The following is a 15,873-nucleotide window of genomic DNA, read 5'->3' as shown; positions in this document are numbered from 1 at the left end:
TCTTGGATCGCGGGGCATGCTCACCTGTGCAGTTTACACACACAGGTGGTGGTGTGCATTCTACACCGGTATGTGCCCCTTTTCCACATTCCCCACAAGTTGCTGTGCCTTGGCAGCGCGGTGATGTGTGACCAAACCGTTGGCAGTTGTAACAGCTCATAGATGCTGGAATATACTGTCGAACTGTCAGCGTATACATTGAAACTTTAATTCGTTCGGGCAGTGTCTGTTTGTCAAAGGTGAGTATGAAAGCACCTGTGTCGTGAAGATTAGCTCCGGCACGCCTCGAGCCCCTTGACGTCGGAAACTCCCCGACGTGCAAGGCTTTGGATGAGATCATCATCAGAGGCTTTGACTAAGTCCCTGTGAAAGATGACTCCTTTAATGGAGTTCAGGGACTTGTGCTTTTCCACCTTAACAGGTACTGGTCCGAACATTGTAGCTTCCAGTAACCTCTTACTCTGTACAACCGTAGTAGTCTTGATAAGTACGGAGCCGTCTCGTAGCTTCCGCATCTCATCAACCTCTCCACCAACAATATCCTCCACAGCATTACTGATTAGAAACGGATTTTCTGGAAGGAAGCTCTGTCCATCGACTCTGGAGGCAACCAGGAATCAAGGCAGATTTTCCTCAAGACGTTTCCCTATTGAACAAATCATCGGCTCTGTTGAAGCGTTTACGTTTCTTTGCGGTACAATTTAAAGACGCAGTTTTAAGGCCTGCAGCCTTCGACGAATTAAAACCAAAATCAAACTCAAAAACCATACATGTCCCACGAATACCCAGGATATAAAAGTTCGACCTTTGGCAGAGCCCTGACATACCGAAGGCAAGGCTATATACTCCAGAGGGCACCTGGTATCTGGAGGGGGGTCGCTAGCAACTACTCTTCCAGTAGCCATTCATCACCTCGCCACGACCTGAAACTTGTGATTGGGTTGGGCCGCTAAGAACTACTCTCCCAGTAGCCATGCATCACCTCGCCACGACCCGAAACTTGCAATTGGGGGAGGGTAAAACCTCCATACTATCCTATTCTACCCGAGGCAGAGAGGTTGGCTGGACAGGAAGAGGAAAGAAATTTAAGAATGCGAGTATAGAAGGGTAGAAATAGTTATGAAATCTAAAGAGCACAGACACCTCTCAGGCAACTCGGGGGACACCTTGTTAGTCTGGCCCTACACCGAGGCCAATCCAGCATGGGTAACCCTGAGCTGGCACAGCCCTCGAGATCAACAAGCACTCAAGCCCCCACACCGACGTCAAGGTCATGGTGTCCCTAGAGGGGGTCTATGAGACATCTTAAAACAACACAGGTGTGGAACATAAGAATAGGCTTGATGGAGGGCTAATCAATCAGGCCAAACTCCGATCAATAAGACTTACTAGTCTCACCCATTTAACTGAAATGCAATATGCAGGTGACGCTTCTCCAGCTCATACACCTAACGAGCTGCAGATATCAGTTAACTATTTCACTAGGGCATATGAACGATTTGGCCTCACCATCAATATTCCTAAAACTAAGATACTCGCATAGCCAGCTCCTGGAAGTGTTTTTCCAGATTTCAGTATTTCTATCTCCAGCATGTCTTGAAAACAAGTAGATCATTTCCTCTATCTAGGAAGTATTCTCTCTAGTAACTGCTTAACAGAGAAGGACGTTGAGAACAGAATACGTGCTACCCACATAGCTTTCAAACATCTTACACATCGGGTCTTCCTGAATAAATATCTAAGAATATACACAGAATTGATTATGTATCAAGCAGTTGTCATCTCACCATGCTCTATGGATGTGAAACCCGAACATGTGAAACCTGGACTCTATATCGCCGTGAACATCAAATGGAATGACTACATTATAAACACAACAGTTCTAGAAAGAACAATATAGAGGCCACCATCGCTGGACTTTCAGTACAACGCAAGACTCAACCACGACCTTCACCCTCTATAAGGTGCAACCAATGTGGTCGTTTCATGCCAGGATTGGTCTCCTTAGTCATTGAAGGCATCTGCATCCCTGAAATAGAGGAGTGGAAGAATCGTAGGAGAAATATGAATATTCAGATACGGGTATCAGCCGACGATGACTATAGCAACTCTCCATTCATGCAAACAGTAATCAAATAAGTTCTTCAGATAAGGTATTATATCCCAGCCAATTGCCTTTAATATATCCCCCAAATTTCAATACTTCATTAGTACTAGTCACCTCCTCCACCCCGTCATCCTCCTTGTAACCACCAATCTTTACATACTGCGACTGAATACTTCTACCTTCTGTAAATCCTCATATATACACTCCCCTTGTTCGTCAATGTTTCCTGAAATGCCCTTCTTTGAACCCATTTCTACCTCAAAGTACCTACACTTACCCTTCCATTTTTCAAATTTGTATGACCGCCAATTATGCTTACCATCATTTTATCCTTAGCTGACTTCTTCACTAGATTCAATTTCCTAGTAAATTCCTTCAATTTCACCTTACTTCCACTACCATTTCTAACTATTTCTTTCCAACCTGCACATGCTTCTTAGTCTGTTATAATTAGAGATGGAAATTTACCTATTTGCCTATCTTATTCCTGTGTCAGAAACGTAGGCTTTTGAAACAAATCCGTTTTAGGGTCTTTTTAGCTATATTTCGTTGGTTTTATTGTGCCTATAAATGCCTATTTGAGGGGTTTGTGCCTATTTGGAGTATAATATAAATGCCTATTTGATGCCTTCTGACTGTATTTTAAAAAAGCCGATTTTCTTCCAGTGCATTATATTGTAGCTACTGTGCTCGACAGAATTATCTTCTCTTTTTTCAATATCCGTTTACCCCACGAACAAAAATGGGAATTCTCAAGAAGTCACCAGAAATAGTTCTAGGGAAATTTCCATCAGGAGAAACAAGGAACAATGTGACTTCGAAGCATTCAACCCCTCCAACCTACTAAGGCATAGGCGAGAACCAGTCAACATCGAACTGTGTTGCACAACCCAAATGCCCTGTACCTCCCTTTCGATGCAAACTGTCGTACGCGTACGCTTTTTGTTCAGAAAGTGTTGTGATTTATTGTGAAGTGGAATAAGGAAAATAAGTGTGTTTGCGGCAATGCCCAAAGAAAAATCGTTGAAGTCCTACTGGCTGAAGCAGTGGATCACAGGGGATCCCAATTTCACTACGGATGGAAGGGTAGTCTGTGAAGCTTGCAGTAACGAGGTAAGTTCGTTTGTTCCTGTTATCTTTTTTTGTGATTGAGAATTATGATTGCATTTCATTGTAGCATATGTAGGCCTATTAATTTATGTATTGTGGCAAGTTGTTTTGTTGCAATGCTGTATTAGTCTGTATTAGTCTTCTATATTGATAAAATGTAAATAATCGTTAAATTACTGAACGAGGAGGTAGAACGCCGGTGGTCTCTTGTCACAGAATGGATGAGAATTAAATCGGTATTTTGAACTGTGATTCATTTCCTGTGAAAATATAGATTTACAACTGAAATGCAATTTTTAAAATTCACTTTAAAAAACTGAAAACCGAGCCCGATAGCTGCACTGAACATGGAGTTGGAACGTCAGTGGTCTCTTGTCACAGAATGGATGAGAATTAAATCGGTATTTTGAACTGTGATTCATTTCCTGTGAAAATAGAGATTTACAACTGAAATGCAATTTTTTAAACTCCCTTTAAAAGACTGCGAACCGAGCTCGATACCTGCAGTCGCTTGAGTGCAGCCAGTATCCAGTATTCTAGAGATAGTGGGTTCAAACCCCACTGTCGGCAGCCCTGAAAAGGGTTTTCCGTGGTTTTCCATTTTCACACCAGGTAGTGATGGGTAGCTCGTGAATGAGTCGTTCAAAATGAACGCTTCACTCTTATGAAGTGTGAAGTAAGCACTCAATTTCAATGAACTGGTAGTTCTAACACTTCACAGTTCGCACACTTCATATCACTCACAGTTCTCAAACTTCATATCATTCACAACTCATTCGATCTGTCTGTCGCTCGCTCACTCTCTCTCTTCCGTCCTCTGACTAGCTACGTCATTCATTTCGTCCTTTACTCCCAGTCCCATCCTACCTGTCAACTGTGTTATTACACCATTAAAGATATATACGAAGACACTGACAATCCGTCAGAATGAGCACAGCAGACATGCAAAATAAAATGCTTGCCTTGTGAATCTGGAAGTAAAAAGTGCGCTGAATCCACAGCCGAAAGAGTATCTTCCTTGCAGGAGTGTTCATCTCATACGCAACACTTAATTAATTAAACAAACTGCACTTGGGGAATAGACTAATTAAATTAAATGGCGTATGGCTTTTAGTGCCGGGAGTGTCCGAGGACAAGTTCGGCTCGCCAGATGCAGGTCTTTTGATTTGACACCCGTAGGTGACCTGAGCGTCGTAATGAGGATGAAATGATGATGAAGACGACACATACACCCAGTCCCCGTGCCAGGGAAATTAACCAATTAAGGTTAAAATTCCCGACCCTGCCAGGAATCGAACCCGGGACTCCTGTGGCCAAAGGCCAGCACGCTAACCATTTAGCCATGGAGCCGGACACTAATTAAATAATAAATCAAAATGAACGGACTTTATATCATTTTTAAAGACCTGAAGCTGGAATAGTCTCTCCTAGAGTGCTTTAAGTACGACGATTTAGCTCTTCCACTAGCTTCTCGGCCATCTGTTTCACATCACCACGAATTTCAGAGTTATTGGCAAATCTGCAACACCATATTTTCAATGACCGAATGAGGAGTATAACTTTTGACGCAGTGAGCAGTCTATCACTGGTCATTTTCTCAGTACAATCTTTGAAAACTTTAAACACTTCGCAGGCTTGTGTTATGATTGCAATGTCGTCTGCAGAAGAGGTTGTATTGACAATGGATGAGTGGACTTCAATTAAAAATGAGAGCTACTTGTTAGTGACATCACACTATATGAAAGGTGGTGGTGGTGGTGATTATTGTTTTAAGAGGAAGTACAACTAGGCAACCATCCTCTATTAAAACTAATCAGAGAGAAAAAACTGAAGTGATCCGACACTTCGAAAAATGAAGGTATCGGCCAAAGGAAGACAAAAGGCTACGAAGGGCGTGAAAATGAAGGACTCCCTAGACCTCGAGTGCTTTAATAACGTCGGGATCGGAAAAGAACACGAGTTGACCAAGGGAGGTCGGATAGGGTAGATGAAAGTGAGGAGCCTGGCAGAAGTAAGTGGAAGCAATGCCAGGGCTCAGCTAAGGGTCCCATAGTCGCTAACCCACGCTACAAAGTTCAGAGCCCCTGGGGCCCCTTCTAGTCACCTCTTACGACAGGCAGGGGGATACCTTTGGGGTTATTCTACCGCCCCCGCCCACAGAAGGATAACTATATGAAAGATTCATCAAGGTAGATAAATAGATATTTATGGCAGTGGTAGGTAGTCATATTCATTCTATTTCGGACTGAATTTTAAGAGGAAAGAATATTACCTATGTTATGATGAATAACGTTCGTAACCCTGGTGTCTTCTGCCAGAGTACAGCTAAAACAGGTATCACATGGCAGATAAAGACACTGTTGAGTGCATCATGTGAATAAGATGACCCTAGATTAAATGTATTTCCTTCTTTCGTTATATCTTTATCTTTTCCCTGTCCCTATCAACCATCATCTAGATGCTGTAAGCAAGCAAGCTATTTGGTCCATAATTCCATAGCTTTGCCATCTGTTGGTAATGTTATTAAGTATTATGAAGCTTTATTGAGCGAGTGAGATACTGTGAACGAAGTCGCTGCTGAACGACATACTCATCAGCTTCATCAGGCTTGATTACTTCATGAACTACTTCATGAACGAACTACTTCATTTGAACGGTTCACAGTAAAGAGTGTGAATGAGTGAAGTAGTTCATAGGAATGAACTGGTTCGACCCATCGCTAACACCAGGCAAATGCTGGGGCTGTACCTTAAGTAAGGCCACAGCCGCTTCCTAACCACTCCTATCCCTTTCCTGTCCCATCGTTGCCATAAGACCTATCTGTGATGGTGCGGCGTAAAGAAACTTCCGAAAAGAAAAAAAATCGTGAATTCTATTACACTTCTGCCAAGCATTCGCGAAACACAAGTTGCAGATCCAACGTAGCCCAGCCAGGACGATGCTACAGCATGTTTTACAAGGTTGCCAAGGCTATCTTTATAAGACCAGGCCAGCGAAAAGACCGTTGGTCTGGATTGGTGAGGTCCGGTTGTGCTTGGGGGGGGCGGGAGCAAAGAGAGTCTGAGGGGGCGTAAGCTCCCAGGTTAACAAGCATCGAGTCTTACTAAATTGTGACAAAGTAAGGTTATGGGCGCATGTCACGACAATTTCAAATTACGCGGTTTTTAATTTTCAACGAGGGTGAAAAGCCTTATGGGCATATATGATGCAGGATCTATTGCAGGCAACAGAAAATAGTCTTCATGACAGGTGACCTGGCTGACCAAAGCTGGCGAAAAGAAACAAATAAAATGTTCACAAATCTGAGATTTATAGTGCCTTCGTTTTCATTCTACTTCTTCTTGTTCCTGAGTTTGGCCGCCTATGGACCGCATTGAACCTAAGGCTGCTTCTTCTTCTTCTCCCAGAACCTCTTCATCCTTTCACTTCTAATCTTCCTTTCTTTCTCAAATATGACAAATTTGGGTCTACATTTTGGTGGTTTCTCCTGGAATGTTTTGAAGCTGTACACTCGTTCTAAATTATTTTCTGTTGTAAATCATATCCATTCTAAGTCCACTTTCTATTGCTTCTTTTTTTTTTACCTCTTCTACCCACTTCGCCTTAGTTTTTAGTCAAGTGATGTACTTGGATATTTTCTTAGCCGTTTCTCATCCATTCTTCCTAGATGCCAATAGAATTTTAGCTTTCCCTTTCGCATGGCGACAGTGATTTTTTCGGTGTATTTGTAGAGATCACCATTTTTTCTATTCCTCAACTCCTCATCAGCATTTTTCTGTGGTCCTAAAATTTTCCTTAAAATTATCCTCTCCTTTTTTTCGAGATCTTGAAGCTCACCTCTTTATTCATCGTCAGGCTCTCTGAAGCGTAGAGACCCTCTCTCTGGCTTTACCACTGTGCTGTAGTGTCTAAGTTTTGCTTTCATTCCTCTATATAAGTAAGAATAATGCTAGAGCAAGCTTGGTGGATCCTTGGCAAGCATAAAGGACGGATCTCTCCTTTACGTTACTCTGGTATCGTTTCCCCGTATTTTTAATTATATTTTTCACCCGGTGAACTCGACACGATACTGCCAAATTATAACTGAAAATCCTCGAGGACATATTTCCATGTAAATTACTAATTCCTACTTTAAAGTTCTGTACTTCTAGAAACATCATCTCTAATAGTCTTTATTTTATGAAACAAATGCATGATATATACCAAGCATTAGTGCCAATTAGCCCAACTGTATAAATTTAAGGTATAGGGGCAATGTAATTTATGTCAATTTTATTTTTTTTCAGATCAAATGTGAGAAAAATACCACATAGATCAACTTAGAAATACTGCGATGCATCTGATACAAGTACAGAAATCTGTACCAACGCAACCTTTCTACCAGTCCACTTCGGGCACCGACCAACAACCATTTTCTTCACACCTATGCACTGCAATGTTGGGAGCTAATATGCCCCTGCATAACGCGGAGCATCTTCACATTTCAACAGGCTGCTGGGAACAATCACCAAGTTGAAGAAGCGTGGAATGCCCCTGGTGGAGTCGTTTAGGATTGTGGAAGAAGTCAGGGAAAGTTTCGTCCGAACCTCTGGGAAGGCAGCCGCTGTCAGCGAAATAAAACCAGATGAAGTGACTTCATTGAGTTTTGTCCAGTCACTTCCTGTGATGTTGAGAGATCTTTCTCTCAGTACAAAAATATTATGCATGAGAGGATAACAAGTTTGTTACCAGAAAACATTGAAACATTGCTTGTAAATTCATTTTGAGCGTGTTATTAAATTATAATTTTTTCATGCCTATTTTGTTGCCTATTTTACACGTTAGTGTCTATTTAAATGCCTATTTTGGCTAATTTAAGAGCCTATATGCCTGCCTATTTTAACTGTTTTTAGTGCCTATAATTCTCGTCTCTAGTTATAATGTAGCGGGTCATTACCATTCCTTAACACCACTAAAGGTACATACCTTTATAGAGAGGGTTTTTTTTTTTTGCTAGTGGCCCTACGTCACACCGACACAGACAGGTCTTATGGCGACGATGGGATGGGAAAGGGCTAGGAGTGGGAAGGAAGTGGAGATAGCCTTAAGGTACAGACGCAGCATTTGCCTGGTGTGAAAATGGGAAACCATGGAAAAACATCTTCAGGGCTGCCGACAGTGGGATTCGAATACACTATCTCCCGGATGCAGGCTCACAGTTGCGCGCCCCTAATCGCACGGCCAACTCGGCTGGTATAGATAGATTTATTAACCACCAGCAGGCTATACCCAATTACAGATGATGTACTACACCTATAATCTCCCACGCTGGTATCTTCATCTTGTCGCGATGTGGGAGCTTGCGTGCCTAAGTGATCCTGAGAGCTATACCAGCGGAAGCATAAGCTCCTGGTAAGGCCATCCAAGCCGGACAGGTCAAAGGTGATGGGCTAGACTAATAAGAGGGATACCCTGGTCCTCCAGGTTAGGGGTTGATCATGGGGCAAACAACTCGTTACGAAACTCAGACATGAACAGCCATACTGATGATAATGGTAAACAACCCACGCGAGGAAATGGAAGATGCAAATGGAAATATGATATGTAGCCTATATATCAACCTGCAATGTATGAACCCTGAATAAACCAGGAGCCCTAAACAGTCTGAAACAAGAAATGGAGACATATAATATTGAAATAGCAGCAATTCAGGAAGTCAGATGGAAAGGAAATTGTGTTTCTAGAAGTGGTAAATATACAGTGCTGCAGAGTGGTGGAACCAGATGTACAATAGGTTGCACAGGCTTCCTAGTGGATGACAGATATAAGTCAGCAGTTTTGAATTTTAAACCTGTAAACGATAGAATATGCACTCTAAGGATGAAGGCCCATTTTTTCTATAGCATCTTTGTGTGTGTGTATGCACCTACAGAAGATGCTCAGGATGAAGAGAAAGATATGTTCTATGGACAATTGGAACAAGAAATAGAATGCATCACCAGATAAGATGTAAAAATCATACTTGGAGATTTCAACGCTCAAGTGGGTAAAGAAGAAGCCTAAAGGGAGACAGCCGGGAAGGAAAGTTTGCATAAGTCAAATGATAATAGACAGAGGCTAATTGATTTTGCCATGGGAAACTTGATGGTGGTGAAGAGTACATGGTTTCAGAGGAAGAATGTACGGAAAGCCACTTGGTGTTCACCAGATGGTGTGACCTTTAATTAAATAGACCCTATAGTAATCGATAGGAGATTTTCAAAATTACAGAGAGGCCAAGGCCCTACAAGGGCTCTAGCGCCGAGGAGTAAATAAGTACTACACCTATAATCTATTTCCTACAATTAAGTTATGTTTACAAATAATCACAAACTGTAATGTTCAAAAATTAACATCTTACAATACTACATAGAGATCTATTATTTTCTCATATGTAATACTGCCTTTCTAATTGTCTTTATATCGGAACAGAAGCAATTCACAGATTTCCCAACAATGTTCAATGTCTGCAGTGTCGTTTTCTTTTACATTCCTCAACAATTACTTTAAACCCACCCCAAAGTCTCTTTACATTTTTATTTACCATTTTCCACTGGTCATAATTAATTTTAATTAATTTAACTAATTTTTAAAGACTCCCCCATGCCTGTCTTATCAGCCATATTGTACTGCCTAACAGCGCAGGTACAGCTTCACCAATAAAAAAAGAAGATTTTGGACAAGCAACTTAAATAATATTGTGTTTTGGGACCGTTTTTAGGCAGCCTTTTTAATATGTGAAATTTTGTTCTAATATATAATGTTATTGGTTTTGGTACAGTTTGTAATGAATGTTTCATTTTAAATTTGCACCTTTTAAAACTAAATTACTGAACGTTTTTGACCCAAGTTTTGCACCTAAAATTCCTAGCTCTAGTTATTATATACGGTAGTCTATTACTGTCCTCTGCTTCCCATCCCAACTGTAGCGTGAGATTTTATGGCTGTCTCTCTTCTGAAACCAAGAGGTTTGTATGCTCAGATTATTCTGTGCACAGAAGTTTATCACGTTTTCTCCCTCCTGATTTCTGCCACCATAGCCATAGGGGCCTATGGTGTCTTTGCAGCCTTGCCTGCCAGACCTCCCATAATTATGATGTTGTCTTATCTAAAAGGAAATGATCTTTTTCATGCCTGTGGTGCATTTACTTGGAAAAAAGTATAGAATGCTTGGCCAATATATAACTTCATTTTGATGATTCTGTCACTCATATGACAGGGCAGGGGGGCATAGCATGGCGGAAGGTCAGCAGATTTACTAGCCAAGAGTTATATAAATTATGGACTTCCAAATATATACAGAGATAAAAATTCAATAGATCTTTGACTAATTAATCTTTGTGTAAACTAGTGATTCAAATAATGACAAAATCAGACTAAAGTGAATAGGGCGCCACCCTACACGTACCACATTGGGCAGGAAACGTCCAGAGGTAAATTATCCTTTTAAATGGTGCAATTTATTTAGGAGAAACTGCCAATATCTGGCTTCTCTCGGATGTTGATGTGAGAAATAGGAACAAGTAAAATGATCATTAAAGATTCCAGCCCAAACATTAAGACTGAACCTCTGATGATGTTAATCCCGACATGTTGTATGGGGGCTTCTCTAGCCCCAGATAAGACTGATGAAACTCAAGACACTGTCACATGTAAAACCAGTCATGAAATCAATTTAATTTGAATTGACTGCTCATACTGGGAAATGGTCGATGCAAGAATAAAATTCATGGCAGCTCAGCAAAAAAACATTTTCAGGACTACGTTAACATGAAAGTTTATAAATATTTTCTTGTTGGTAACATGTCCCCACAATATTTGGCATCATTTTATATACACCATGTATATACACAAACAAGAATTATCAGTCCACAAAAGACGTTACTCCAAATACTCAGCTTAACAATTGCTTTACTTTCAAATACGTAGAAATTGAACAGAAAAAGACAATGCATACCAACATCTATATATATAAAATAAGAGTTTTGTTTGTACATTGCTCAGAATTTGAAAAGAATGGTATTTCTGTATCGATCATGTTCAGAGTAACAAGAAAATGCACTTTTTTCTTATCCGTAATTTCTGTCTGTCTGTCGTCTGTCTATCTGTACACGCATCACTAGAAAACGGCTAAAAAGAGTTTAATGAAAATCAGTATGCAAAGTCGGGGAATAAGTCGCTATAATCTAAGCCATAAATAATTTTATTCACGCCGATAGAAATGGAAGTTTAGGGGAAAGCCTAAAATTTAATTTTCAAATATTTATGTTATTAGTAGTTCTATCTTAATAAAAAAAGTCTGTGAATAAGTTGCTACAATCTAGACTGTAAATAATTTTATTCTCGCTGAGTGAAATGGTAGTTTAGGGGAAGGCCTAAAATCTAATTCTTAAATATTTACGTCATTAGTGGTCCTATCTCATTGAAAACTGTTATACAAAGTCGTAAAATGAGCCACTACAATCTAGGCTATAAATAATGTTAATCACACTGAATGAAATGGTAGTTTAGGGGAAGGCCTAAAATTTAATTCTCGAATATTGATATTATTAGTGGTCGTATCGATAAATACTACATAACCAAAGTTATATAGATTTAAATTTCCGCCCATTTATGTCTTCTACATTTTTACCGTACCGGCTATAATAACACACATATTCATGAATTTGTATTTTTGTTGCTAAGTCCAGATCGATGCCGAGCCACAAGAAAATGGGTTACTAGAATTTAATGAAAATCAGTGTATACAGTCGGGGAATAATAATCTACAGTCTAAACAATTTTATTCACCCTGGATGAAATTGTAGTTTAGGGGAATGCACATGAAATTTAATTTTTAAAGACCTGTGTTTTGGGTCCTATCGAAAAGTACTAGATAACAAAAGTTACAAAGAATACAATTTCCGATCATTTAAGTATTATTCAGTTTTACCGTACCGACTATGATGAGTGGTATTTCAGAGTCGGAAGAAAACAAAATGTGAAGGCCTACAATGTCGAAAGCGCATAACATTACATTGACCATTGTTTGTTGTGATGTTATTTGTCTCTTATGCTGCCTCTCAACTCTGATAGATGGGATTACTGCTGTGTACCGCGCATAATAGCCTGACTGAATATTAGCGGGAAATAGCCGGAGAGTTAGAACACTTTCTTCTTTAGGATGCCATTCCTTTGGTTCGTATATTTTCTGATACTGCTGGTACGTAACACACTGGTTCATCATAGTATTCCAGCTGTTCGATCCCTACTCTGACATGCTGTTTTGAATGAGCAGTGTGCATACTTAAGGTAGAGGCTGACTTAGTAGTAGTAGTTGGAGTAGTAGTAATAGTAGTAGTAGTATGACCTGGTCTAGAATAACAATTTAGGCTTATTCCAACTTATAGCACCGCAATTCACTAAATAACTCAAAATTGAACCCTGAAGAGAGCCGTTTCTTAAGAAAAGCTTCTGCCTCTTCACTTTTATTAAATTCTACATTCATTTTATTCCAAATCTTCAGTGAAGAGGGGGTTTCTCCTCTGGTTTGAGGAAAAATTTGCCTGTAAGTCAGATAGATTTTTCCGCAGCCATTGTAGAGAATTGATATTTTCCGACTCATCGGGTACTCCTAGTAAACAGATTAGTAAAAGAGCATAGTTTTTGCCCTGGGAGTCGCCACTATTCGACCCTCTCCCCACCGAAAAAAAGACGAAGAGTGTTCACGGATCACGGATGTCTGCGGCTTGGTCATTCTGGAACTTTGGACTGTTAGATCGGCAGTGTAATCCTGTTCGTTAAAAGTGATAAAATGTGTGGTGTTTCATTTGATCGATTATTTCATATGAAAGCATTTCTTTTAATCGCGGCATTCCTACTGACGTCATTGTAATGTATGTTCCTTTCAGTTGGGAAAACCACTAAGACAGTATTTCTGAGGATGTAAAAAGGCAGGTGGAGAGTGAGTGTCTACCATTATAAGGAAAACTCCCCAAACTGATTGTGACTGGTGGTATGCAAGTGGGTCAACCATTACAGTGAAAATTCCCTAACTCAGTCTTCATATGAGAAAAGATGTTTGGTGACTTCCCCGTCTTACCGAGCTCGATAGCTGCAGTCGCTTAAGTGCGGCAAGTATCTAGTAATCGGGAGATAGTGGGTTCGAACCCCACTGTGGGCAGCCCTGAAGATGGTTTTCCGTGGTTTCCCATTTTCACACCAGGCAAATGCTGGGGCTGTAACTTAATTAAGGCCATGGCCGCTTCCTTCCCATTCCTAGACCTTTCCTATCCCATCGTCACCATAAGACCTATCTGTGTCGGTGCGACATAAAGCAAATAGCAAAAAAAAAAAAAAAAACTTCCCCGTCGCGTTTCTAGGGCAACATTAAGAGCTATGCAATTTAATACAATCTTGCTCACAACGTGTATACTAGAATTCCGTATGCAAAGTAGAATTCCGTAGCAAAGCACAGGTACATCAGCTAGTATTACATAACTAAAGTTACATAGAATTTGCCGTACCGGCTACGATAACCGAGAAATTAATGAATTTCAATTTTTGTTGCTAAGTCCACATCAACTCCGAGCCACGAGAAAATGGGTGCACAGAATTTATTGAAAATCGGTATATAGAGTCGAGGAAGAAGAAACTATAGTCTAAGCGATAAACAATTTTACTGACCCTGGATGAAATTGTAGTTTAGGGGTAACACCTAAAATTCAATTTTTAAATACCCTACCTCTGCTATTGATCCTATAGGAAAGTACTACATAACAAAAGTTATAGAGAATACAATTTCACCGAGCTCGATAGCTGCAGTCGCTTAAGTGCGGCCAGTGTCCAGTAATCGGGAGATAGTGGGTTCGAGCCCCACTGTTGGCAGCCCTGAAGATGGTTTTCTGTGGTTTCCCATTTTCACACCAGGCAAATGCCGGGGCTGTACCTTAATTAAGGCCACGGCCACTTCCTTCCACTTTCTAGGCCTTTCCTATCCCATCGTCGCCAAAGACCTATCTGTATCAGTACGACATAAAACAAATAGAAAAAAAAAATTACAATTTCCGATCATTTATGTTTTATTCAGTTCTACCACATACCGACTATGATAAGAGGAGTATATCAGAGTCGGAAGAAAACTAAATGTGAAGGCCTGCAATACTGAAAGCTCATAACATTGAACAATAGCATTACATTGACCATTGTTTGTTGTGATGTTCTTTGCCTCTTATGGTGGCCTCAACTCCGATTGATGGGATTACTGTTGTGTACCGAGTAGAACAGCCTGACTGAAAATTGGCGGAAAATAGCTGGGGAGTTAGGGAACTTTTTTCCTTAGCGTGCTATTCCTCTGGTTCATACATTGTCTGATACTACTGGTACTTAACACACTGGTTAATCATAGTATTCCAGCTATTCGATCCGTACTCTGATGCGGTGTTTTGAATGAGCAGTGTGCACATTTGACAGAGGCCCACTTAGTAATAGTAGTATGACCTGGTCTAAAATTGCACTTCAGGCCTATTTCAAATTATAGCACTACAATTCACTAAATAATTCAAAATTCAAACATGAAAAGAGCCATCTCTTAAGCAAAGCATCTTTCTCTCACTTTTATTAAATTCTACATTCATTTTATTCCAAATTCGCAGTGAAGAGGGGTTTTCTCTTCTGGCTTGGAGAAAAATTTCCCTCCAAGTCTGGCATTATAATGAAAAATCCCCAACCTGATTGTGACTGAATGGTAGGCAAGTGGGCCTACCATTACAATGAAAATTCCCTAACCCAGTCTTCAAATGAGAAAAGACTTTTGGTGACTTCCCCGTCGCGTTTCTAGGGTAACGTTAAGAGCTATGCAATATAATACAATCTTGCTCACAAGGTGTACACTACCTAACCTAGAATTCTGTATACAATGTAGAATTCCGTAGCGAAGCACGGGTACATCAGCTAGTCATGGGATAAAATCTAGGCCTGATTACTTTTTTTAATTTTATTTTCACGAACACGTTATAAGTTGCTCACTGGTAATTACTCTGACTGAATATTTAATGTAATAATTTTTGTAAGAACTACTGTAGTGGTAACGGTACATCGTGTCCATAACAGGACACAGCGTAAAAATTGGAAGTGTGTGTATTTGGAGGTTATAGTCCTATACCGGCACGGTTCTAGTGACGTAATCCTAATATTAGAAGGGAAAAGATATGATGTGGTGAGAAAACCATCAATGTTTTGCCACCAACTTACCCATTTCACCACAAAGTTACTATTATACACGTCTGAACACGATCTAAAATGACACAATATCCACGAAACGTAAGTCAAAGCAATGTTTCGTGTGTTGTGAACACGTCACACGTGGATTCCTACAAGGATCATGTAAGAGATTCCTTCTTCTTCTTCTTCTTCTTCTTCTTGGGATTTTCTTGGGCGCTGCTAAAAAAGCCATTACCCAGTCGCAACTCTTATTTTATCACAAATCTTCAATAGAAATGTATACTTCGATTTGCTTATGACTGATAGAGTTGATCAACACTTGTAAAAACACGCAAGAAACACTAGGGTTACAGGTCGAGAACGTGACGTCTTCATAGTTTACAGCAAAGAGAGTGAGGTACAGTTATGTAGAGGAGGATGCGAGTTAACTTCATAAT

At 40.2% G+C, this 15,873-nt stretch overlaps 1 protein-coding gene across 1 annotated transcript in view; it reads right to left on the bottom strand.

The window, feature by feature from the left end:
• Positions 1-15,605, bottom strand: part of LOC136872681 (protein KRTCAP2 homolog) — a 139,568-nt gene extending 123,963 nt beyond the window's left edge. The window contains exon 1 of the mRNA XM_068227258.1: positions 15,467-15,605. Coding sequence (XP_068083359.1) covers positions 15,467-15,470 — 4 coding nt within the window. The 5' untranslated portion in view covers positions 15,471-15,605. The remainder of the gene's footprint in view (positions 1-15,466) is intronic.
• Between the last annotated feature and the right edge of the window lie 268 nt (positions 15,606-15,873).

The sequence above is a fragment of the Anabrus simplex genome, chromosome 4 (genome assembly GCF_040414725.1).
Source record: "Anabrus simplex isolate iqAnaSimp1 chromosome 4, ASM4041472v1, whole genome shotgun sequence".
NCBI classification, from domain to species: domain Eukaryota; kingdom Metazoa; phylum Arthropoda; class Insecta; order Orthoptera; family Tettigoniidae; genus Anabrus; species Anabrus simplex.
The sequence above is the reverse complement of the archived record's forward strand: the minus strand, read 5'-3'. Positions and strand labels throughout refer to the sequence as shown.